The 27,265-nt window shown below is 37.3% G+C and overlaps 1 protein-coding gene across 1 annotated transcript in view; it reads left to right on the forward strand.

Annotated features, from left to right (window-relative positions):
• Ubr1 (Ubr1 ubiquitin ligase) overlaps positions 1-27,265 on the forward strand; it is a 360,686-nt gene that overhangs the window by 325,011 nt on the left and 8,410 nt on the right. Inside the window, exons 26-27 of the mRNA XM_081752092.1 lie at positions 8,824-9,040; positions 14,780-14,918. Of these exons, the coding sequence (XP_081608218.1) occupies positions 8,824-9,040; positions 14,780-14,918 (356 nt within the window). The remainder of the gene's footprint in view (positions 1-8,823; positions 9,041-14,779; positions 14,919-27,265) is intronic.

Here is a 27,265-nt window from a genome sequence, read left to right on the forward strand (position 1 = left end):
GAGTAAATAGTTTGTATTAAGTTTCTGGAAATAAGCAATATTTTCTAAAGTTAATTCTGCAGTAGTTTCTTTATTTCTTTACATTTCCAACTTCTGATTAAAAAAAGGCCTATTAAGTGATATGACACCTCCATGAATACCGGGATGGTATAGTCTTATTGCGATTTCTTTACATGTTTTTTCTGGAACCTCGAGCCCCCACAATAGTGTTCTCAATCGGGCTTGCATCTTCTAAGTCCATTAGATTACTTTTTCCCCTTACTTTGAAGCAAGAAAACTTTAATTTTTTAACGGTGAGACTTCCTTCAGAAGCAGCCTCTACTTTTACTTATGCATTTGAAGGCATATTGTCCTGCTAAAATACATTAAATATCAACATTTCTTAATTTAGGCCAAGTTTAAGAGTATTAAAACTGAAAATTTGAAAGTATGCGTTGATTATAGCCTATATTTTGTTAAAACAACACCAAAGAAAATTAAAAGTTAATGAAAGCTCAATAAAGATGTTTATGAATGAAATGTACGTCATAACATCAGTTTGAGTCGAGAAGTTATGTGTAATACTTTTGAAAATGGTAAGCATAGTGTGGTTCTAGTTTTCAATTCATCTTTACATTTTCTTATGTATATTAAAGCCTGTTCTTTGATGGCGTAACATAAAGGACAGGGATGCGCACGAGGACGAGTCGAGACAGAATTTTTCTGACAAAATTCGAGTCGAGACCCAGCTCTTCCAATAGAGAAGAATACATTTTTCGAGTCTAGACATCAATTTCACAGCACATTTTCAAGACGAACAGCCTCAAATCTTGTCTCGTGCGCATCCCTAATAACGGAAAAATAGTACGTTATATAAAATGAGGTAATATTAAGGACTGCTTTAAAAGAGGAAATATAATTATGTCAATTTACCAAGCTATCGTGAAATTTAGAATGTTTTGTGTTTGTTTGTTTGGAGTTAATATTCTTTTTCATCAGTGAGGTTGTATGAGATCTCGCTCGTCTGGGAGATGAGAATACTTACCACTTATTCACAGTGAATCAACATGAATAAGTGCCTGGCAACCCTTAGTTATTTCGTCAGGTATGTGCTAATCTTCAGGGTAATAAGATTTGATAAATTCGCAATGAAAATATTGAGTCAAATAACATCAAATCGAGTTGTAACCAGGAGTAAAATTGGATCTGAAAAGATTTGGGAACGCATGACGTCATGCCGTCCCCTGTACCTATCTTTGCCCACTATATTTTTTAGGAAGTGGAGTGACGCCATAGGTATTTTTGGAAGTGGGGGTGACGTCCCTCGTGTTTTCCCTCACTTTTAACTCTGGTCGTAACAAACGACACGCCATCGTTTCAGGGTAGCTTTCGAAAAAAGACTTTAATGAAAGAAGGTGTGTGTGTGTGTGTTATTTTTTTGGATGTTGAATTGCTATCTTTCTTTTTTTTAAAGACCATTGATTTATATCAGGAAGTATTTTTCTTTTAAATAGACGAGATTTTAATCATTCAATTTTACTAATTTCTTCTTCTGGCCTATTTAAGAGTTCCTTGCTTAAAATTATTCAGTGTAATATTGTTTTAGTTTTTATTTATATATGTAAAATTATATAATACAGTAGTTAAATTTCGCATGGAATACATTTAAAGTACTCAAGAAGAGGTAGTCAGTAAATTTAACTGATCAAAATTCTTTTATTTCAAAAAATTAAAACAATGTTTCCTTATATAAATAAATGGGCTGAATAACCATGATGGTGAAAGTTATCAACATTCTTAAGAGCTACTCTTGTTTATTGGGATTTAAAGAAGCTACAATTAAATAATACATAATTATTTCGCTCGACTTTTCTATGAACGCACAGCTTCATTAGTTGCTAGTAATAAATTTCCTACTTCGCAAGGTATCCTTACTCTATAGTCTCACACACACACACACACACACACACACACACACACACACAAAAAAAAAAAAAAAAAAAAAAAGGTCATGGAAGTTGTTACTAAAACAACAAAAACAAATACCTGCCTCAAACAAATACCATCCGCTCATAATAACCATAAAAGAGTCGGTTCTCTATCGAAAGGTGTTTGAAGTCTTCTGGACAATAAAACGACAGCTGAGACCTCAAGAATGTGCTTTTTCTTTTTGTAAAGTTGTTTCAATCTTCCTTTACAATTCTGCACATGGAATGAGTTTCCTATCTTTTTGACTCTAAAGAAAATGAGTCAACGTGAGTGTGAAGTGAGCGTGGGCTCGCACTCAATTTAACTCGGGCTCGCGCTCACTTCCCTCTACTGGGGCTCGCGATCAGTTCTCCCAACTGGACTCACGCTCACTCGTGCTCGCGATCACTTTTCTCAACTGGGCTTGCGCTCACTCGGGCGCACGATCACTTCCCTCAACTGGGCTCGCGATCGCTTTCTCTGAACTGGGCTCGCGCTCATTTCTCTTAACTGGGCTCACGATCACTTCTGTTGACTGGGCTCGCACTCACTAATCTCAAGTGGACTCAGGCTCACTCGGGCTCGCGCTCAATTATTGAGCCCGAGCCCAATTGAGCGTGAGTGCCGAGCTCACGAGTTTGGACACCTCTGGTGCTGACCGACCACTCGCCAGTTGTTGTCTGGTTGCAAGAAACCCATTTTAAGCCTACCCAGTCCTTCCTTCCTTCTTTCTGGGTATACTATGTACAGATGTGATAAGCCAGATGCTGGTCCGTTGCTGGCGGCGTGGCCATGTGTGTCTCCGAGTCTCTTCATTCTAGGCAAATTCACCTTACATCTCGACTGTAAGCAGTTGCGGTGCAAGCCTACTTACCTCGCAAGCTTACTGTCTGTTGGTTGTACATTCCTCACTCTGAAGCTCTTACGGCCGCTGATCTGCTTCAGCTCTTCCACCAGCTCGAGCCGCCAGTCTTGGTTGTTGGTGATCTCAATGCCTATCATCGTCTTTGGGGCTCTGTTCGTACTGACGATCGCGGACGTCAGGTCACAGACTTTCTAGAGGAGAGTGGATTGATCATCCTTAATGATGGGAGTCCTACTCAATTCTCCACTGCCCACGGTACCTATTCCTGTCTCGACATCTCCATGTGCAGTGCTGGTCTGTTGACCTCATTGACCTGGAGAGTACATCCTCATCTTTGTGACAGTGACCACTCTCAGTTATTTGTCAAGGTCTTCATGTCGTTCCCCATTTTCCTCTACGCCGTTTTATTCTGAAGCATGCTGACTGGTATAAGTTCCGTGAGCTAAGCAAGTTTCACTCTGCTGATGATCTCCCTGTTGCGGTTGTGGCTAAGGCTTTTGAGCATACGGTTCTTAGTTCTGCTCATGCTTCCATTCCAGAGTGCGGTGGCGACGTTTACCGCCGGTGTGTTCCATGGTGGTCTGCGGAGATCTGTGAGGCTATCCTTGCTCGTCGGCGTGCTCTTGCCACCTTTAATCGTCATCTTACTGAAGCAAATCTTCAGCACTTCCGCCTTCTACGTGCTCGGGCTCGGCCGTCTCGTAAAGGCTCGAAGCGCCAAAGCTGGAGGAATTAAGTTTCATCCCTCAGTAGCCGCACGCCCATGGCTACTGTGTGGCGTCGGGTTTGCTCTCTACACGGCCATCCTTGTTCAGTTGCTGTGACCGCTTAACTGTAAATGGTGTCCTCGAGACCAACCCGTCAGAGATCGCTAACATACTGGGCCACCACTTTGCGTGTATCTCTGAGTCTGCTCACTACCCACCAGCCTTTGCTAGTTGTCGCCCTCTGCTAGAGCGAAACCCGTTAAATTTCCGTACCGCCACCAGTGAAGATTATAATGCTCCTTTTACGCCCATCGAGTTCGATTCAGCTCCAATACTGCTCCAGGGCTTGACCGTATCTCCTACGATATGCTGCGCAACCTCTCCCGCGATACTCAGCTTGCATTATTGCAACTGTTTAATCGCATCTGGATAGAGGAATTTTTCCCACCTATTTGGTGTGAGGCTCTAGTTGTTCCCGTCTTGAAGCCAGGGAAAGCCGCAACTAGCCCTACGAGCTACAGGCCTATTGCTCTCACGAGCTGTGTCTGTAAGCTGCTAGAGCGAATGGTCAACAAGCGCCTGGTGTGGTATTTGGAATCAAACTACTGACAATCTCGCTTATCTCGAGAGTCAAATTCAGGACGCCTTTCTTAACGAAGAACATCGTGTTGGTATATTTTTCGACCTGGAAAAGGCATATGACATCACTTGGCGTTACGGTATCTTAAAACAGTTATATGACTGGGGTCTTCGTGGACATATGGCACAATTTATTCAGAATTTTCTTCACGAGCGACATTTTAGAGTGCATGTGGGCTCTCAGAGCGGTTTGTGCAAGAAAATGGTGTTCCACAAGGCAGTGTCCTTAGTGTCACGTTGTTTGCTGTCGCCGTCAACAGTGTTCTTTCTCAGCTTTATGTTGACGACCTAGTCATTTTCTGTCGCTCCCGCCACCTTCGCGGCATTACTCGACAGCTTCAACTCACTCTCAGTCGTCTTGTTCGCTGGTCGAATGAGACGGGATTTCGCTTTTCTCCTGAGAAATCCCAATGTGTTCACTTCCGGCAGCGTACTTGCATTGTTGACCCTGACTTGTGTCTCAATGGCACTTGTTTGTCCTTCGTTGATACTGTCCGTTTCTTGAGTCTGGTCTTTGACCGTCGCTTGTCGTGGGCACCACATATTCGGGATCTTAAGTACTCTTGTCTTCGAGCTCTGAATCTCCTTCGTATCCTTTCCCACCGCACATAGGGCGCTGATCGAACTGTTTTGCTTCACTTATATCGTAGTCTAATCCGGTCCAAGTTAAACTATGTCTGTATTGTGTATTCGTCTGCTCGCTCTTCTCTGCTGCGTCAACTAGACACAGTTCATCACCTGGGTATCCGACTAGCTACTGGCGCTTTTCGTACTAGTCCTGTTGCCAGCCTTTATGTTGAGGCCAACGAACCTTCGTTAACATTTCGTCGTGAGAGACTCTTGTTAAATTATTCTGCACATGTGCGCTCTATCCCTGGCCATCCTTGTAGACCCTGTGTCCGTGGTGGTCGGATTTACGAGCGCAATGCTGCACGTCCTACTACACGCCCCTGGTACGTCTGGGCATGTGAGAGTCCTCTCATTGCCGATTTCGTGTGGCCCTCTCTCTCGCTGGTCCAGTTTTGTGCAGTTCCACCCTGGATGCTTCGGCCCCCACGAATTGATTTACGCTTGTGTTCTTATTCGAAGCAAGATACCAGCAGAAGTTCGCAGCATTACTCGACCCGTACCCCGATTTTAATGTGTTTTATACGGACGGTTCTAAGGATGGAAATTCTGTTGGGTGTGCCTTTGTTTGCAACGAAGGCAGCTCAGAGTACCAACTGCATCATCTATGTTCAGTGTATACCGCAGAATTAACTGCACTTAAGCTTGTCCTTGATCGCACTCTCACTCTTTCCATCCGTCGTGTGCTGATTTGCACCGACTCACTGAGCGTGGTTCTGAGCCTACAAAATGTCTTCAGTCCGCATGCCCTCATTCAAGACATTCTTGTGAGGTGCCATCAATTACAGCAACAGAACTGTGTCGTCGTTGTCTGCTGGGTGCCGGCTCATGTCGGCATCCGGGGAAACGAACGTGCTGATACGACTGCCAAGAACGCCTCCTTGGCTGGAGTTGCACTGAAGCATAGCCTTCCTTGCTCCGATGTTTATCATCATTTATTTTTCTAGCATTATGTGCACTCACTGGCAAGTAGTTTGGAACCAAGCACATGAGAATAAACTTCACGCAGTTAAGCCAGTTCTTGGGGATTGGCGAACGTCTTCCCGTCTCGGTCGTCGAGATGAAGTGCTCCTGGCGCGTTTGCGTATCGGACACACTCATCTCACGCATAGTTATTTGCTGCGTAGTACGGACCGTCCGTATTGTGAAGAGTGTATTGTCCCCCTGAGTATTCAGCACATTCTTGTTGAATGTCGTGAATACTCAGATCTCAGAGAGCGTTACGGACTGCCTTCTCAATTTACCCGTGTCTTGGGGGATACTAGTGCTATTGTTGACCGGGTACTTCAGTTTATTGGTGCATCTGGGGTTTCTCACGCTCTCTGAGCTTTTTTAGTTTGTTGTTACTGTTTTATGGCTGCTAAATTTTTATATCTTCTCTGTGCTTTTATTGTTTTCTTCTCTATATATTGTTATTATATATTTTATCTTACTTATTCTTTTATCCTCTTCTTTGCATTTTTCTTTTCATTCAGCAGCGCTTTTGTTTTTTCGGATTCTATTCGTTTTAGCCTGTTCTTCTTTTTAATCTTGTCGTCCTGAGCAACCGTGTTTATCGTGACGGGGACATATAGCCTTGATGCTGACGTCCCCATTAACTCCCCACCCATTCCATTCCATTAGGACTTCTTTGCATATCGTTGTCGTGGGTTATGAGTTTTTCATTACTCGTGTTCCCTGGGCTGACCACACACACAACAGTCTGAATGTAATTGCGTGGACGTTAGTGATTGCATAAGGCCTCTGTCTCTCTTTCTGTATTGATGGTCTTGCGCTCTCCATATCATCTACCATCAATGATTTTTTTCTTTCTTAGAGAGGGATCATTTCGTGTGATTGTTCTCTATACTACAATTAAAAATATTTTTGGCAATATCGAAATAGTCTGCTTCTCTTATGTAAACCTATGTTACTGTCTTTAGCAGAAGGTAAGAAAAGTGCATTTCTCTATGGACAGATCTGAGAAAATTGGAAAGGAGATTATTTTAAAAACATTATTTATTTAAATTTCAAAAGGCTATATAGGGTTTTGTGACCAGGAGTGTACAAATGAACGAAATGTTAATTTTGCCTCACTTGTCAGTGAGAGAGAAAACAGCAACCAAGTGAATTTTAGTGGAACTTCTAGTGTGTCGAGAACAAATGTCGGTCACACTTACGTAAGTAACTGAAAGAAATAAAGGGGGAAACAGTTAATTTAAGATGGTTATGTATCTTCTGAGATAAATGTTAAAAGTAATCACATAATGAAAGTAGAAACAAAAATGAAACTGTATAACTAGTATCAGATGTTCGAGATTTACAACCATGCTTCAAGAAAAAGAAGCATTAGATAAATTTTCATAACATTTGGAAATAATTTTGGGACATTTCTTATCACATGCAACATTTGTAAATCACCAAAATGAAGATGCATAATGTAGCGTAACGTACCCTGTAGGATGACATTTAAAAATCGGGCTCACCTATAGCTTAATACGTATGTTCTCTATATTTTCCCAACACGGATTTTAGTATGTTATGCTGTTTCTGGATTCTTTATTTTTTTCTATTTTTTTTCTTAAAATAAAACACGCTTATTTCATATCCTTGGAGTTCCCATTACCGTCATATTTGGTGCTCTTTTCTTTAGATTACTATATATTTATTCCAGCTAAGTATGTTCCTTAATAGTTGCATATAAGCGCTTAAAATTTAAACATAAGGATACTGTGGTCCTCTTGTCACATAAAACTGACGATTATCTATTGATTTAATCAACTTAAACTGTTGACGTCATGAGGAAAAACTAAAAGGCAGACACGAAAGTAAAGGTAGCTAACTGGATCTAGTTTCCACTTTATATTCCTATTTCTGCGAGATTCATCTTAATAATATCCTCCCATCTGCGCCTAATCTTCCTATTGGTCGTTTATCGATTGGATTTCCATTTAAATTTTGAAAGCATTCCTACTTTCTTTCATTCCGGCTACATGACGTGTCTACCTGAGACTACCATAAAAACTACAAAAGACATACTTCTTCAGGAAACAAGTGTTATATGTCATTCATTTACCTGTAATGCAGAGTTTTCCCTCTCGATTTGTCTATTGATCTATCATTCGTCAACACTTGGAAGATATTATAGCAGGGATGAAAATAACCACTCGCCCGGGGCGAGTGGTTCATCGGTGCGGGCGAATTTTTAATATCACTATTAAAATACCGAAGGCAAGTAAATGATATCTATTGTGGGATGTGGGCTAGTAGCTTTTTCCCTGGGATAGTAAAATTTCCTTGCTTATTCGCATCCCTGTATTATAGTGTAAATTAATGATCAGGATCAGCCCTTAAAGCACATCCTATGTAGAAATCTTCAAATATTTGCCTTTTGTGTTATTTATTTGATTTCCTTCTCGAGTTGTTTGAAGGACCTAAAGAAACAATTGTTTTTATGTCTCCTGCTACAATGGAACGAACTCGCTGAGCCATTCACTCGCTGCGTTAAGTAGCCCATTCGCTTGTCTGTATATTGTTGACAAAAATTGCGAGATAGTTTTATATGAATAGGTGAGAATCATAAAGGTGCGTTATGTTAACTGGAATAGTCCAAATCATGAAACAAGAAAGTGAGCAATTACGAAGGTAATGTGAATTCAGAGTACGTGAAATATGAAAGTTTATATGACAAGAAAGAAAATCATTCATATGAAAAAACAGCATAAAACATCATGCAGAAATACATAATAAAAACTGTCATAGGGAACATAACACATATTGACAGGTCATACAACATATACATTGAGCTCGGCATGCTCGAATTTGTACCTTCTTTATCCTACCAGTTCTGTACACTGTACTTTTGTCAGTTTTTTAATAATAATAGTAATAATTTATTATTGAGTATTACTTTTGCGTAAAACCTTTGAATGTGTTCAGAGTAAGCCAAATACGCAAGTTTTTATAGTTTGTAAAAGTTGATTTTTTTTTAATTTTTTTTTTAATCGGAGTTACTCATTTAGCATGCTAACATTTTTCTTTTGTACCCATTTATTCCAGGTGGGCTCAACATCAACAAGTAAAATATTATCTTTCTTCAGCCTCGAATGTACCTCTCGTTCAACATCCCCTTCCAGTGAATAGTCTGGTAAAGCTTCCTTCAGATTATAGTGAGCTAATTAACAATATGTCAGTGTTTGCTTGCCCTAAAAGTGATCGTGAAGATTCGAGAAATCCAACTATGTGTTTGGTTTGCGGAGAATTGCTTTGTTCTCAGGTAAATATTGATACATTTCAGAACTCATAATTTCATTACTACAAACGTATGATGGGATTTTTAGTATTTAAAAGAAAGATATAACTGTTACTACTGTAACTGCTTTGATTAATTAATATTTAGTTTACGAATGTGTTATGAACAGGTATTTTCGTGAACGTAGAACTATTAGATATTAACACATCTTTTTGTTAGGCAACGTCAGATTTGTAATTCTAGTTTCCATAACAATATGATTAGTTTATAATAAATTAGGATTCATATATAGAACCAGAAAATTATAAAAACATTATAGCACAATACTAAAAGGTGTAAGTAATTTATTTTCTATACCCTTATTGGAATAACAACACTCTTCCAACTATGTAATAAAACAGCTCTACAATTTTTTTAGAAGTTTTCTGTCGAGATAGCCAATAACTATTATCATATGTTTTTGAGTTCTTATTTCAAAAATAATGCTCAAACTATGACAAAATAACTTGTGAAAAGATTTTGAAGTCCTTTGATTGGGCCTCACTGTTTTTGATAGCTTTCGGTATTAACTAACTCACTCTATGGCCTATGGCCGCATTCACAAAACTGTCCATTGACTTCTGTTCTTAGCCAACTGAGTCTGTTTCTACTCTGTATTCCTATTTGTGCGAGATCCATCTTAATATTGTCTTCCCATCTGCGCCTACAGCTTCCTAATGGTCAATTTCTGATTGGATTTTCAGTTTAAGATCTTGAGAGCGTTTTTACATTCTACCATTCTGGCTACAATTTGCCCACCTGAATCCTGAAGTAGTGGACTGCTTTCTTGGACAGCAACGTAAGAACCAATGAACTTAACGATCAATTTAATTTCATTCATTAAGAAAGATAAGAAGAGGAAGTAAACCTTGCAGTATTCTCCACTGATTTCTAATGGGTGATCATTGAGATTCTCCAGAAATGAAGCAGGCATTTCCTTCTGAAAATTCGTACTGAAAAGAGTGGTATATGAGTAACGATCTAGGTTTTTGAAAGACTATTCAATTTATTACGACCCTAAATGTTCCGCCCGAGTCTTGGTTTGTTTTAGCAAGTTTGTGTTCAGTATTATCACTATCCATGTAGAAATAATTGAATTGAAACAATACAGTTTAAGCTGCAATTAAATCGTTACAGTATGAACTGTAAAATAATGTTTGATCAAACGGTGGGGCATGAAGATAGATACAAAGCCAAAGAGTTGATTAGATATTACTTTTGTCATGCAGTCATGAAAAAAAATGAGATCGGTAAAAGTATTGAACCAATACATGCAATTAGATTATTAAGTGGCCAAACATGCATGCAGTTATACAAATATTAATGTTTAAATGTAGCGAGGAAACCAATTCAAGTGTGACACGAAATTGTGGACGAGTTTATGCGAAAACGAAGTGTTTTTGTGTACAATTAAACCCATTAGAAGGAAAATCCCTCGATCTCAACCTTTCCGGAGATACAAAGGAATAAGGGGAAGGTTGGTGCTCCGATATTTTGCGAAGTTTTGAATATGTAGCGTTAGTACAAGTAAAAGAGTCTTTTGAAAATGAATAATTCCTTCATTCAGGAAACTGTAGGGGAAGAATGTTTTGGACTGGGAAGGCGAAAATACAGAGTTCCATTGTTGCCTCAAATAGGCGTGTAAGGTGTCTATGTGTAGGTTTCTTGGTACGCTGAATCGAATAAAAGCATCATCAGTCAAATAGAATGAAAAATGTAAAAAAAAAAAAAAAAAAAAAAAAAAAAAAAAAAAAAAAAAAAATGGTGGTCGTCCAAACTTTCCAAACATTATAATTTCTACAATTATTAACCGATCGGAACTGTATGTGATATATAGTATATAAGGCGTACCGGTTTTCGATTTTTAAGTTTAAGATAGTGAAACCTGTCTATGTTGGCCACCATCGTTTTCGTTGAAAAGTGACCAATTTAGACAGGTGGCCAACTTACAAAAAATAAATGTGATTGGTGTATTTTTGGAATAGGATTTCTAGTATTACTTGGTTGTAAAGTTTTAATAAGCAATACCACGACATCTACTTTTAAATAATGTATATAGAGTAATCATAACAATACACAGTACTAGAAAAAATACTACAATATATTTAATATATATATCTACAATATATGTACCTTTTTCTTCCTGAAAACTAGTCTAGTACACTGAATTATTCGGATGGAAAACACAATCACACAAACAACCATAAAATCGAAACGTATGTACGCAGTTTATTGAAATTAGTATTGTAGCACACTGTTATTCAGATTGAAAACAAGAAAAGCAAAATTATAAATTCAATAATTTATGTGCAGTTCATATGATTTTTTTTTTTTTTCGGCAGTGACAAATATTTTCTGTAGATACCTTTTGAAAAGTAGCAAATCAGTTATTAATAACAAATTTATTTATGATGGTTCATTCTAGACGTATGTCTTTTATTCTTTTTTGCACGTATGCACATTCTAATTTTGTAGTTAATGAGCTACAAGTATTTCCCTTGGACCGAAAGATGTTTCGAGAAAATCTTAAGGGAATTCATATTTCAAAACCTCTGCTACCTTTCGACAAGCAGTCACGTGCCAATAAATGACAATTGAGATGGTTAGCTTTAACCTTGAGAATTTTTCGGAATTACTAAAGCTCCCCACTGATGAAAGGAGCCTAATGATATAGCTAATGGTTTTACTAAAACACAGGGCAAACAAATACCTACAACCATTTCCTAAATTTCTGTACGTGCTTTTCATATTCATATCTTCCTTCACCACCCCTTTATGAGGGTAGTGTTCTGGCCATTGACCTCCAAGAACAAATCATGTGAATCTATGCTTCTTTGTGTTCAGTCACAAACACAGAACATCTGCGTTTCATATAGGAATACGAAAGAGTTAAGAAAAATAACAAAACGTATTCGTGTGGCCAAGATACGCAGGTAAATTTAACATTATCAACATAGGATAAACATTGCTTCAATGCGGCCAACTTCCAAGATAAACTTAAAGAGTAATAAGTAACGAATGTCTTATGGGGAAAATGCAGATTCAAGACGAACCAGGCCAAGATAAGCAGGTGGCCAAGTTGACAGGTTTTGCTGTACTATTTTTGCTTATTGATCCATACATTGCGTTTTAATATATGTCACACAACTACACACTGTCGTACTTACGTTTGCAACAATATGTGTTTATGATTCATATTATTTAATTTGTTTTTCTATAGCACTTTTGCACAGAACGTAACATTGTATTTTTGGTCACACAATAACGTCTCTGTTCCTTTGGCAATGTAATTAATACATTTTTATATCACCTTTTCTCATTTTCTACGAACTAACGACATGATATATTAGCATGTAATGTCATACAATTTTGTTCTTTGTTTCAATGGCGTTTGTTATTCCTCAAGCTCCTTCTTTTTCTGGCCACGGGTAAAAGCTACGCCACTCATCTCTACATTCAACACCACTTTTATTCCACCCTGGTGCATCTTTCTTAACGCTTCAATGCAATTTTCAAACACATTCACTCGCAACATAGCCGAAAATTCGCAAAATATCGGAGCACCAACCTTCCCCTTATTCCTCTATATCTCCGGAACGGTTGAGATAGAGGGTTTTTCCCTCTAATGGATTTAATTGTACACAAAAACACTTCGTTTCCGCATAAACTCGTCCACAATTTCATGTCACACTTGAATCGATTTCCTCGTAAGTATGGGTATGGCTCTTGTCTTATTTTGAAATAATTGCTTGTAAGTTGCGATTAAATCGTCACAGTAGTTTTTAATCGGCAAATTACGTCCACAGTTTAACAATGGATATCTGGATGGCAACATTTATTAGCGTCAGACAGGTATGAGACTTTGTCGTTTATTATTAGGATTGTAGAGATTCCCTTAATCTTAATTGAGCGTTGTGTATATAAGGAGATGGTGTATGTGGATTATTACTTATAAAACACATTACAGGTGCCATGATCCAAAGAGATAGACTAAGTAAGTATGTTTATTTATACATACTGTATAGATAAACAGTGGACAATTGGTATTTCAGTGCTCAAATTATAAGACGTACTTGGACATGAAGCTCACACTGTTCCTTTGTAAAACTTTACGTATGTTGCCTTCATTTGCTGTTATCTTTGAGGGAGTGAGGTAAACTTGTACTTTTTATGACATAATTTAAGACTAAAATATGCAAGCCAACGTAGCAAATTGGATTTGAAAAATTGTAGCGCTTGGTTTACATTTATTATATTTATTTATTTATTTGTTTATTTATTCATTCATTCATTCATTCATACGTTTTTCTGGGCATACCAACGTCTGTGACGTTGAGCCCATAACGTATAAGGGATGACATCCCTCGGCGAGCACACTATCCGGGGAAGGGGCAAACGTGGAAGGAAGGAAATGGCCTGGGACCTGTATGCCAGGTACCATCCCGGCATTTGCGTGGTGTGAATGAGGAAAATCAAGAAAAAAATCACCCAGGATGGCTTACCTGGAAAAGCTGTTAAACTTTCACGACTGAGTATCCCTGTCAGGAATCGAATCCAGGACCGCTCGCACCAAAGGCAAGAGCGTTAACGATCATCTCAATAAAAGAAGTAGTTTAAATTAGCTCCTGGGAAGTAATCCTGAGCAATAATAATTACTTTTCTGCTTAATATATCAATGTTTTTTTGTATTCTCGGAACCATTGCAGATTTTAATTCTGCTAACACCCTGAGATACATCCCCACAACATAACACTTTTTGAGAACTTTTTGGTAGAGGAAATACATTCATCATTCAATTCCTCACCCTTTGTTATGTAGTTTCACACGTCCGTCATTTCAGACAAGAATAGTTTCTTCTCATGCGAAAAAATAACATGATACCTATCTTCCTTTTTCCATGCACCACACAGTTGCACAGAATTACGTCTTTCTGCCTTGTTTTCCTTCGTCAACGTAGTTTTCTTACGAGGGAATTTCTTTTAAAATCTTAAGAGATTTCAGTTTTGAACCATTGGTCGCATGATTTAATATAACCCTCAACTTTCTGTATACATTTATAACCAATTGACGTAAACTTACGGTTCTGTTCTTAAGAGCTAACGTTTTAATCTTCCGAATGGTCCTTGGTGATGTCTTCCTTTTTTCTCCCGCAGCAATCTCGAAATAAACGTCTTCCGTACATTTCTTGTTTTCTGATGATTCTGGACACTGTACTTTGGTTCACATGTTCTCTGGTGGCAATTTCTCTTTTAGAAATACCTTCCTTATGCAATTATGCGTCTTTTTTTCCGAGGAGATGATTCATCCATACCCTCCATATTAACATCTTGCACACACAAATATAATAACTACTCACTCAGAAGGTGACCTAAAATATACATCAGGAAGCGTCTTTTCTTTTTGAGTGACAGCTCACCTACAAACACCGAAGAAGCACTAAAGACCTTAACGAGGAAAAAACATGCCAAACGATGTTTTACGCACAGTAACAATTGACGCGTTAGCAGAGCCATTTGGCGATATAGAAACATGAAAACAAAAGACAATACAATAGCATAACACGCCAAGACATGTGGAGAGTCAAAATATAGCTTTATGTAAAGAAAGAATTTAATAAACCTACTGTTACTTTCCTGACAGGCAATATCACAATTTTATCAAGATAAGATTATTCTTGATACTGTATATGCACATACATTCTGTGTTTATAATTTATCTTTACAGAGTTATTGTTGCCAAACAGAACTGAACAAAATGCTGGTCGGAGCCTGTACATACCATGCTTATCATTGTGGGGCTGGCTTTGGTATATTTTTAAGGATAAGAGATTGTGAAATCTTGCTTCTTTCAAGTTCAACTAAAGGTAAGTTGCACGTCCTTTTAATATTGGATTCTAGCTTACATATGTACTTTTCAAAACTGTTTACGATGTCAGATCTTGTAATTATAGTGATCAGTTTGTCACTTCGTAATATGGAGAGAAATAGTGATATCTGGTAAGCCTACGATCTGTATTGCGAAATGGGACCGCGGCGGCTAAGTGGTAGTGGCTCATCTCTGATGTATGGAGTCATTGGCTTGATCCGAGCTCACACCAAATAGGCTCAGAGATGGAAAAGCACTATGCATGGGCTGTCTTGCAGTTCTGTCGTTTCTTCCCGCTATCTTTATTGCACCACGTCGTTTGCTATCATCACCGCCGTCACTCTTAGCTTCGGTTCATAAATATTGTTAGTCAATGCAAAAGCAATGGCATTTACTTTTAATTAACTTGATTGTCTTACTAGTGTTCTCCAATAAATGTCTAAACAACTTCCAGACTACATCAACCTTTTAATCCGTCTTTCTATCTCTGGGTATATTAACATACTCCATTACTTAAGGTTCAGAGATATCATGCTGTTACAACTTTACAATGTACTCAGCCACTTGTGGCTCATATCCACTTTATGAACAATTCAGCCACTTATGGGTTCATTCCGACCATTAATACAAAAACTCACTATTTATTTCTGCATAGTAACGTCCTTCGTTTGTTGTTACAATTTTCCAACACTTTGTCCGATTATTCACAATCAACACCTTGTGTGACTAATTGACATAACCCAACAAAGGTGAGACGTTAACTAAACAAGAAAATAATTTCAAAAAGCTGCTAATACAATACATATGATTAAGTGCGTGATGTACACGAGATTAAGAGGACACGATGACTGGGTGGTAGAACCTCATCGCTGGTGCGAGGGGTCGCTGTTCGATCCCAGGTCATGTGAATTTGTGGTAATAACATTGTGTCTGTGGGTTTTCTCGGATTTCTTCCATTTTCTCTCATACTTATATTCCACCATTCTTTCATAATTCGCTCTCTCGTCTCCTTAGCCTGAAGCGTATAAGTAAAAATTCAAATGAAAAATTTTAATTTGACGCTCCACGCTAATTCCTTTAAACTAAAGGAAAAGAATGATTGATGAAAGTGAATAATGGTGAAATTCAATTATTTGTTATCTCTCTCTAAGAATCGAACCTGGGACCACATGTACCAAAGGCAGGCATGGTAAGCACTGAAGCGCATAAGTGTGGGATGATAACTTAAATATTTCATATTCAATATACTTGAACCAGTAAGATTAACTATTGTTAATAAACAATCCATTTGCGAATTACGTTTTTAAATCATTTGTCTTCAAGTAATTGATTTAAACTTAATAATCGAATTTTGTAAGCTAAATTCTACTAACTGCGTTTTAAGAACTTAACTAACGCACAGATTTATTTGATTTGTACGCTTATTTGAGTAGTTAAGATAACGTAGATTGTTAATTGAACATAAAGTACCATTTCTAAACACTAAACAGGATGCTACTCAGTGATAGAACGTTTACCACAGTGTGAAATGTCTCGTGTTCGATCTTTTACAACGATCACAGCAATAGAAAATATTAACCATAGTTTTGTTGAAAAAAGTACAGAGGCAGATCAGTTTCTATCGGAAGAAGTTTGTTTCTGCTTATCTAAGATATTCCATTGTTATTTGTTGAAATGTCTTAAGACTGGATTTTCTGGAGGGTCTGAGTATATTTTAGATTCCAAAATACTCCCAAATTCCTCATCTTCTAGAATGGAACCAATCCGCTCAACAGTCACTGACATAATAGGATAATGATCATTTAGTTTTACAAAAATACGAACACATTAAAGAAAACAAACAAGCAACTCAAAATATAAGCATTTTGTTACCAAAACTTTTAGATTATCAAAGAAATATTCAAGGTCACTTTCCTCCCTACAGTATACATTATTACTGGAATTTCCAAAGCGAGAAAGGTTAATAGCACAAGCTCCGAATTTTATTACGTATGTTGCTCCTTTGTACTCAGATCACAAAAATATGACTGAGGCAAACTTCAAAACACTAGCGTCATTTTTAAAATGATGTTATTTTTCGTAGACACACTAAGTCATACGCTTTTTGCGTATAATACATAAACTGATGCTAGAACATAATGCTGAACTATTAACAATATTTAAAACCTGAATCTAAGGGAAAATTGATCCCTGCCACCATAAATAACGCCCGTACTTCAAAATTATTTTAAGGTTATGCTAGTATTGTTCCACTTTGATTTCAAACTGTCATAAAGCGTAAAGTATTCATTTTGAACGAAAAATAAATATAATATTTGTGAAAATATATATTGTTGATTGACCGTAGTAAATATAAAGAGCAATAACTATAAAAGAACTTATCTTTGTGGGAGTGCAGGTACGTTTCTTTTACGTGTGAACATTTCCACGAGCAACACAAAATTCAAAGCGTAAATCGGAAGTTGGCTTAGGTCGCGATAGACAGTGGGTATCGACTCATACTACGTAAAAATATATAGTGTGTACCTCAGAACATTACTTGCATTTTCCACAGAAGCTTTTGAAAATGGTGCCGACAATTTTTCTAAAATGGGTAGAAATGACTTAAAATTTGTCCCAACAAAGATACAGGATATCCAAATTTTATTCTTTTTATTTTCGTTTTTGAAACATTGCAACTTGTAAAGAAAGCAACTGTCAGTCTTTATTTTTTGTTTCTCATATAGCCTAGTATATTTAGGTAGCTTTTTTGGGGTCATCAACTTCGATCTCAGTTGTTTAGATAGATTTGGACTACTTTGAACACAAATTTCATTAAATGTGTACTGGAAACAAGATAGACTTTTTTTTCTGAATAAAATGGTTTTCGTTTCATCAATCTAGGGTTTACCAAATCTGAGTAATATTAGTTATCGCAAACCGCCACAAATGCAAGAATCAGTGCGTGCGTTGTCAAATATTGCTACCATCGGATTTAAGAAAACGATAAATAAAAATTGTGTGATTTTTAACGTCTGTAATTTGACTTACTTGTATATAAATCTCGAATATATTTGTGCACAGCAGTATAATACACGATAGTGGGTTTATCTGTCAAAATTTATGAATTTTAAAGTTTGTCCCATCAAAGATAAATGCAGAGAAAACTAAATACATGGAAGTGCGTCGGGACCGTAATACAGCAAATTATGGATGCGTTAAAATATTAAATAATACTTTTGATAAAATGGATAGTTTCAAATATCTAAGATCAATATTAACAGACGAAAATCATATTCACGAAGAAATGAAATGCCGACTAAAAGCAGGGAATTCGTGTTATTATTCGGTTCAAAATCTCTTGTTGTCGCGAATTCTGTCGAGAAATTTGAAGCTTAAAATATACAAAACGATAATCATGCCTGTTGTTCTGTATGGTTGCGAAACATGGTCACTTACTCTGAGGGAAGAACATAGACTGAAAGTATTTGAGAACAAGATCCTGAGACGAATATTCGGACCCAAGTGAACGGGTATGGGGAGTGGCGGAAACTTCATAACGAGGAACTATATAAGTTATATGGTTTACCCAACATTGTTAGGGTCGTCAAGTCTAGGAGGCTTAGGTGGGCAGGTCATGTAGCTAGAATGGAAGAAAGTAGAAACGCTTTCAAAGTCTTGACTGGAAGACCAATCGGAAAACGACCATTAGGAAGACCTAGACGCAGATGGGAGGACAATATTAAGATGGATCTCGCAGAGATTGGAATACAAAGTAGAAACTGGATGCAGTTAGCTAAGGATAGAAGTTAATGGAGAGCTTTTGTGAACGCGGCATTGAACCTCCGGGTTCCATAGGTCATAGAGTTAGGTAGGTAGTTAGTCCCATCAAAGATACAAGGTGTCCAAATTTCGAGTTTTTTTAATTTTCCCTTTTTGAAACACTGTAATTTCTAAAGGAAGAAACTCTCTGTCTTTATTTTTTGTTTCGCTTATAGTACATTTAGGTAGCTATTCCCTTCTCCCCAAAAAAACAATTATGAGATCACATTTTTTGCGTGGATGATATGCCTTCAAACATTGCAAAGGTATCAATGTTGATGTCAATTGTTCAGATGAATTTGGACTACTTTGGACACAAATTTCATTAAATGTGTAATGGAAAAAAATAGATTGTTCTTTCCTGAATAAAACTGTATTTGTTTCACCAACCTAGAGTTTACCAGGTCTGAGTAATTCCAGTTATCGAAAACCCCTACAAATGAGCGCCTGCGTTGTCAAATACTGTTGCCATCGTATTTGGGAAAACGATAAAATAAAATGAAGTTCTTATTTTGAACTCTCTAATCATGTGGAAACTCACAAACAAATAATTATTTCATTATAACATGGGTAGGCAACCAATTATTTTCTCTGATACACTTGACATACACCACCCCATGGAACTAGCATCTGGACTTTTCCTCAAACTGATACAAGTTGCAGCTGCCATGCCTCGATACGTAGAAGACCAGCGTTGTTTTGGCCGTGTGATTGACTTTTGTCTTGGTGAAATTTCACACGACGCAACAGGTGTAATCGCTATACAATGCTGGTATTACGTGTCTAAACTGGGAATAAGGCATGTTCTTAGTAATAAGAAGCGTTGGTTGTGACATTTTATTTAATCTTATGAATAATGATCTTCCCTCTGTAGTATGAACCAGTAACAGCCATGAAACCTTTTGAGAAACTTACTTTGCTTGGACGTACAAAGTTACATTTGTCTTTTTCATGAGCGCTGCTGCAGGTGATGGTCTGAACTTTCCCAATCACTTAGCTAGATCCATACTTCTTCATTGCCACAAGTTTCTAGTGGTTACCCGGTATGTAGCGTTCGTATAGCCTTCTACCCTTTTGTTTTGCTCTACGATATACCGTGGTGTCAATGCATGAACACTGGGCTTGACGATAGTTTGCAGCCTCAGTTTGTGTTGAGTTGCTCGATTTACTGTTGATTGGGCCGCATGTAATCGTTTGGTCATAATCCTCTTGAGAAGTGTATTATCAGAGGCCGCGATATCCCTGATCATCTTTAACACAGGTCTTGTGAAGTTCACTGACCATCCTTTGGATGCAATTTCGTTAGTGATGTGAATTGTCCAGGAGGTTGCTGTGATAACGTTTACATTAACAGTCCTGTCACAACGATGTTGTTCCGACTTTGTTCCTTATGCAAGAAATGCAAAAGTTTGAATGAAAAGAGCAATGACGCATCCTTCTTAAAATAGATTTTTCGGCATCATTTTGCTTGCTGCAACACCGTTACTGTGCTGCACAATAGCTGAGACACTGATACTTGGTGTAATTTAAAAGTTTAAAGACAGGATCTGCCATTGGTCAATAGGAAAGGCTAGGCTTACCCACCAGTGTGAAAGGGGTAGCTTATTCTGTCTTTGAAACACCCTGCAAAAATCATTGCGATATATTTGTTCAGCAGAGAGTAGCAGCGTAGTGATTAGTGATTTCGTAAAATGGATGAAAAAAAAATGTAAGTCTGAAGGTTTGTGTTATAATTGGGAAATCAGCTTTGAAGGTATATGAAACCGCTTTCGGGGATAAATGTCAGTGCCTGTCAATTGTTTTACCTGGTACAACAGATTCAAAGATCTGCGCGAATCAGTCGAAGATGACTCTCAGTCCGGCCAGCTTTCCAGTTGAAAAACGAATGAAAACATTGTGAAGGTTAACGATTTTCAGAAACCACTTTCGTAACAGTCTTCAGGCTACTAGAAGAGAAAAGTCAAGTAGGCCATAGCAGTACTGGAAGAAGGTAACATCCTTAACAGATACCGGCTTAGTTCAGCCAAAAATTAATTTCATTAATGGATACAGCAGCTAATACAAAACAACCAATCAGACCAGCGTACAAACTCAAACAACCAACCAATCAGAATGAAACCATAGAATGACGTTGATTGGGCGTATCTATCGACCAATCACATTCTGCCATTTCCTTTGCCAGCACTTATGTATGGAGTGCTTCTGCTTGGTTCTCTCATAATATACCCCAATGTAGTCAGTTCTCGAAACGTCATACAACGTTGAATATATCTGGTTGTTATCCCGAGAATTACTTTATTTATGCCTCATCTCGTTCCAGTTTCTAAGAAAATGATTACCTTGGGTCAAAATCTTCTAAACATTATCAACACTTTCTGGAGAAATAACAACTAGTCCAGAAAAAAAAAAAAAAATGCAACACTTTAGGAAGAGGAAATGAAATTGAAAAGTACAGAAGAAGAAAGGTTCGAAACTGATAGAAGCTAAGAATAACAAAACAAATTGGAAGTAAACTTAATGAAGGAAGAGGAAGTACAATGACACCAAAGAATTTGAAAAACTTCTGCGTGGTGAGGCCACAGATCAACTTCGAAAGTTTTTTTTTTTTTTTTTTTTTGGAAAGGGGGACTTAAGGAGGTACAGATTACTCAAGGGGTATTGGAAAGTGTCATATCTTTGAAAGAAGAGGAATACAAGGAGATTCACGCTCTGCAAAAACGTTTTGAAGAGAAGATATTTATGACAGTATTCTCAGATTTCATGACAGTATTCTTTAATGCACCGTCAAAAAGTGAGATTTGCCAAGGTGAAAATGCTTTGTCTATTTTATTTATTTATTGTATGTTTCTGAGATTGTGTCAGATTACAAATTATGTAAATATATCTTCTTAAAGATCCAATCTCTATCCAGGGCTAGAAGTAAAAGTTTTGTGCAACTGAGTTGTCACTCAGCTTTCTTTACAGATATGTTCAAAAATTAGGATAGTTACAGGCAACGAATCATGAGTTTCTGTGTATAACCGAGAAACAAAAGCACAATTATCGCTGTGGAACAGGGGCGGATCCATGGGGGGGGGGGCGATCCCCCCCAGAAGAGTAAAACTTTCTTATTTTATATATATAAAGAAGACCCGTTCCAAAGTTTGGAGTCTTTAAAAGTAACAGTATGACAACCCACCGTTCCCCCCCTCCCCCCAGAAGTCGGTCCTGGATCCGCCCCTGCTGTGGAAGAGCCCAAGTTCACCACGACCGAAAAAAGCGCGACAAAGTCGGTCGAATGTGAAATTAATAGTATTTTTCGATTCTGTGGGCATCGGACGTCACGAATTTTCGCCTAGGTGTCAACCAGGAATACAATAAAAATGTTCTTCAGCATCTGCACGAAAATGTGTAGAAGAGTGGAATGCACTCTGAGGAGACGAAGTGGATCGTCCCATGACGACAACCCATTGGATCGCTTTGCGTTCTCGATTATTGAGTTTTTGGCCGAATTCCAAGTTTATGTTCTTCTAGACCCCTTCTCTGTTCCCCTGATTATAGCCCCTGCCGACGTTTCTTTCTTTCTTAAACTGAAACCTTCCTTGAAAGAGAAACAATTTGGTCAATTGAAGATGTCCAGACAGATACCGAGAAAGTTGATCAGAAGAAAATTTGTAGGATTACTTGCAGAAGTGGAAACATCATTGGAGTCGGTGTGTTCTGTCAGGAGGGACTATTTGGATTACTTTGAAGGAGATCCATCATAATAGCTTGTCATTACTGCTATTTTGAAATTACAAGTCAGTCCTTAAATTTGTCAGTCACACCACGTACACGTATGCGTAGTTTTGTTACTCTGTGAAATCCGATTTAAAGTATGTCGCTGTCTGCAAGTTGTCCGAATGGAAGTGGATCAGCCTCTGTTTAATAAATAATAATAATAATAATAATAATAATAATAATAATAATAATAATAATAATAATAATAATAATAAAGGCATGAAGTCAAACTCAAATCTGATATGTGTGGGCGGGTGAGCTACCAGTGACACAGTGTATTGCGTATGTATTCTTTAGATCTCAGATATTTCTGTATAATTTTCGTTTACGATTTTTTGTACTTACAATTTAGCACCTAGATTAAAAATTACATTATCCATACCTACTGCTAATGTGTAAAAAAGTACTAAGTTTGTTGTATTTATTAGATACGCATTTTCTAATATAGCACACAATTAAAATAATGTAATTTACTCCCTACTTGGAACCTACTGTGACAGATACTGATCAAAGTTGAGTTTTCATTCCTTTCACAGCTTTTCATTACGTAATTTATTAGATGTATGTTATGTTTTGTTTTGATAAGTTTTCGTTTGGTTTCAGTTTCAGTTGCACTCCAAACTTTTCTCTCCTGTTGAATTCTTTAAAACCTATTTGCACCATTTTGTGTATTGAATTATTTGTATTGTCTCAGCATAGAAAACACCGTGATTTTTCTGAATCTTGATGACCAGTAATTTTTTGCTTTTTATCTCTTCATGTCACTTCAGCTTATTCCAACAAATGTCAGACGTAGAGTATAAACCCGGCTTTCGTTCAGAAGTACAGATATTTCAGATGGAATATTAATGTCTATCACAAATCTCCTGCAAATACGCCCTTACACATTGATAATCCTTGTATCTCTTTGTGTGCCTTCAAAGAGTAGAGCGGATGTGATATATATTCAGTAACCGTTAGTTTTCAATTTAATTTATACATCATCTTAGTGCCGAGACTATGTGAGACGTGGGCCTATATTTAACGTGAGATGTAAGCCACATGCTTTTCCATTGAGACCCAAACTTGGCTTCTATCGCTGTTATTTGTGACTTTGTAACCCCGGAATTTATCATCCCTTAATATTCAGTTAGCTTCCCAACGAAAACCATTGTTTTTACATATTTAGTTAATACATCCACATAATATTTAAAAAAAAAATCACTATTAAAGATTCCTATTTGCAGTTTGCAACATTTGAAAATAAAAGTGTTAGGTATTAATTTTGTTGGTAACACACAGTCTCTCAGTCTGCCCACCAACACTCTGGTAAATTGCCAATAACAGAACTTATTTCATACTACATGTGACTGTTAATTGGAAAATAGCAAATACAAGCTAATACAAAGAACACAGTACGCTTAAGTGTGAATAAATGATATTGAAAAAGGTTAAGTTAGTTGTAAATAACTAGATTGCAGGAAAACGAGAAGTAACTTACGTGACAGACGAAAATAATAGGAATACAAAAGTTGGGTATGTGGTAACTTGAAATAAAATTTATTCCTGGTCTTTTTAACAAATTATGTTGAATGGATTGTAATGTGATAATCAATTGTAATATCTTTATCTAACTGAATGATGAACTCACAAGAAGTAAATAAGTACAGTGGACTCCAGAGCTACGAACCCTTAGTTTTGCGAGCATTTCGATGTGCAAACAAGTTTTGTGAACAAATTTTCTCCAGCTTACGAACAATATTTTGGGATACGAACGCGCACACATGCTTGTACCGACAACTTAACGCTCCTAGGAGTGCTTTTGCGCGTTGCCGTAAACATTGTCTGTCAGTTTTGTGTTCAAAAACCTACATATTTTTCTTTTTTTTTCTTCTTCTTCTTTTAGTCCTCATACTGTAGTGTTCTTTATTTGTCATTAAAACGGATAATAATTTATTCTTCACATAACGAATTAATTATATTTACATAATTATTTCAATGGAAAAAGTAATTTTGATTTGTGAATATTTCGGTTTACGAACAGCTTTACGGAACGGATTAAGTTCGTAATACGAGGACCACTGTAAATTTATTACCGCGAATCAGTATTTTGAGATATGCCATGAATAAAAAATTCGTAACCTGAACCTGTAGCTTCCTCGAAAATAAGTAAACTATTTGGTCATTGTGAACAGTTCTGCTATAGTACCAACTTGCAGGGGAAAAATTCAAGATTTTAAACATAATAGCGAAGACAGAATTCATTTTCGGGACTTCACAAGAATGGATTTGAAATCATTGAAGCACAGGCATCCTACCTGTCTATTTATCTACTTATCTATATAGTTACTATCAAGAAATATTAAAAAGGGCATAGAAAAAAATACTAGAAATAAGACAAAACACTGTCACAAAAAGTAATGCGTATTACAGAGTACCGGAGCATGCATGACCTTGTGGAATACCTGGATCACCCTTGTTCAGTTTTGTGTGTTTGTATGTCCGACATATATACTTCCAGATGAGTACCATCTTGGAATAGAGTCATGTGATAGTGTTGCAACATTGAAAATAGTGTGTTTTTTAGAAGTAATAAAATAAAACTAATTCGGCGATTGGCTATTCAGTGTAGTACGGACAGAGTTTAATAAGTTACCACAGAAATTTATATATGTATATTAAAGTACAAAAAAAAAATAAAATAAAATAAAATAAAATATCAGAAGTTTTGAGTAAGAAAATTAATGGTAAAAGTTCATATAGAAAGGAGATCTGATATGCAAAATAATAATAAATGTACTAATGGAAGCGCTTTTCACAGCACCACGTACCTTGTTAGATTCAAATGAAATTTGCATCACGGAATGTCTGTAGAAGGCAGGTTGATCCCTGTCACTAGAGGGATGCTGCTAATAGTTTAAAGGTTGTCGGATAACACAGCAAATGTGCCAGTGTCTGCAATGCCAGGATAACGTCAGAGAATGTCTTTTAAACAATTAACTGACTTCGAGCGTGTCCGTATAGTTGGGCTGAAAAGGCTGGATGGTCATTTTGGGGGATTGCTGCTCACATAAGTCATAACGAGTCACTGGTCTATCAGTGGATTATAGAATGGAAGGGAGACGAATTGCGCGCAAGACATGTCCATAACTTCCCGAAGAAAGTTTGGACAGGATAGTTCGGGACGTTGCAGAGGCGTTGTAGCTCCACATGTGAACGCATAAACACTAAGCATCAATTGCCGTAGCAGGTTTACGTTGCAGTGTTACTCACATACAATCACTGTTACGTTGCTTATAGCGAAAAACATTGTCTTTGGTAATATCGAAGGAGAGTGTAGTGGCGAGGCGAATGGAATGGAAGGCGGCGTTAGTATTTAGCGATAAGAATCGTTTGTCTTGGACACAGGTCCTTGTATTAATAGCAACTCTTTGGAATTTTATGCATTTATAAGGATTTCAAAGAAGTTTCTACCTAAATATGCACAAACATACAATGATATATACATCAAATTAAAGGAAATTTTATATAGAATCCAAATCTTCTCACAGAAGTTACGTATCTTTAAAATACTTGATGATATTGAACAAAATATGACGTCAATTGTTAAGTGAAGTGGAAGTAAGTGAAGTTAAGTGCAGCGTACTCAATTGATTTTGGCTCAAGCTAATACTTGATTGGATGTCTACGCTTATCAATATCGTCTTTGCATCGTTGTTACATGAAGTTTACTAAGTTTTGTAGTATCTCTATTGAAATGCAGTGTTGTCAGACGTCGTTTATTGCTTGAATTAACTCAGCTCTCGTTGTAGGGTGTCTTGCTTGAACCTTATCCTTCAAAACACTCCATAAATTTTCAGTTGTGTTTAAGTCGGGCGAATTACCAGGCCAAGGAAGTTGGATAACATGACGTAAAGACAGCATATGGTCTTTTATAACTCTGGCACGATGACAAGAGGCAGAATCGTCTTGAAAAATAAAGGAACCACCGTTGAATAAATCTCTACTCGCAGGTATCATTGTCGTTTCAGGAATATGTTTATAAGTTTGTGCATTAACAACACCATTACAAATGTGAATTATACCAATTCCACTAAAAGAGAAATATCTGCAAATTATTACACTGGTAGAGTACGTGAAAGTTTTTACAGTACTCGCAGAATTGCAATAGTCTCACCAGTCATGCAATAATCTTTAGCGCGTTAATTAGTGCCATAAATGGTTATTTTCGTCTCATCACTAAACAGAACTTTGCGCCACTGGCCACTTGTCCAATCCTTGTGAGTTTTGGCTCACTCTACGTCGGTGTAAGATATGGCTTCCTGACAGCTCTATGTGAACACAAACCCATTGATTTTAACCTGTGTCTCACTGTTTGCGGACAAACGTCGACACCAGATGTTCCCTCCAACTTCTAGCAACCGTCGCAGTGCACTGTTCTGCCTAGGCGAGGATTTCATTTTTCGGCCACATTTGCCAATTCTTTCACTTTTTATGCATCCTGATTCCTGAATCTTGGCCAACTGGTTACCCAATGTACTTTTATGCAGTTGCATAATCCGGGCTATTTCAGCATTAGTTTTCCCACACACTTAATGTTTTAATTCTAGTGGCTTTCTGTGGTGTAATGTCACATGTTTTATCCATGTCGATGTCCGATATCAATAATTTATAAACGATAAATCAATATTTATGGGTAAAACTATCACTTTCAAATTTGTCATAAAGGTAACACTACTAGATCAAAACAGTTACGTAATTCAGGCCACCTACACAACAAGTAAGGAAGCAGAAACCATACTGCTT

Source organism: Thermobia domestica, chromosome 3 (genome assembly GCF_964235325.1).
Source record: "Thermobia domestica chromosome 3, izTheDome1.hap1.1, whole genome shotgun sequence".
In the NCBI taxonomy this organism is placed as follows: Eukaryota; Metazoa; Arthropoda; class Insecta; order Zygentoma; family Lepismatidae; genus Thermobia; species Thermobia domestica.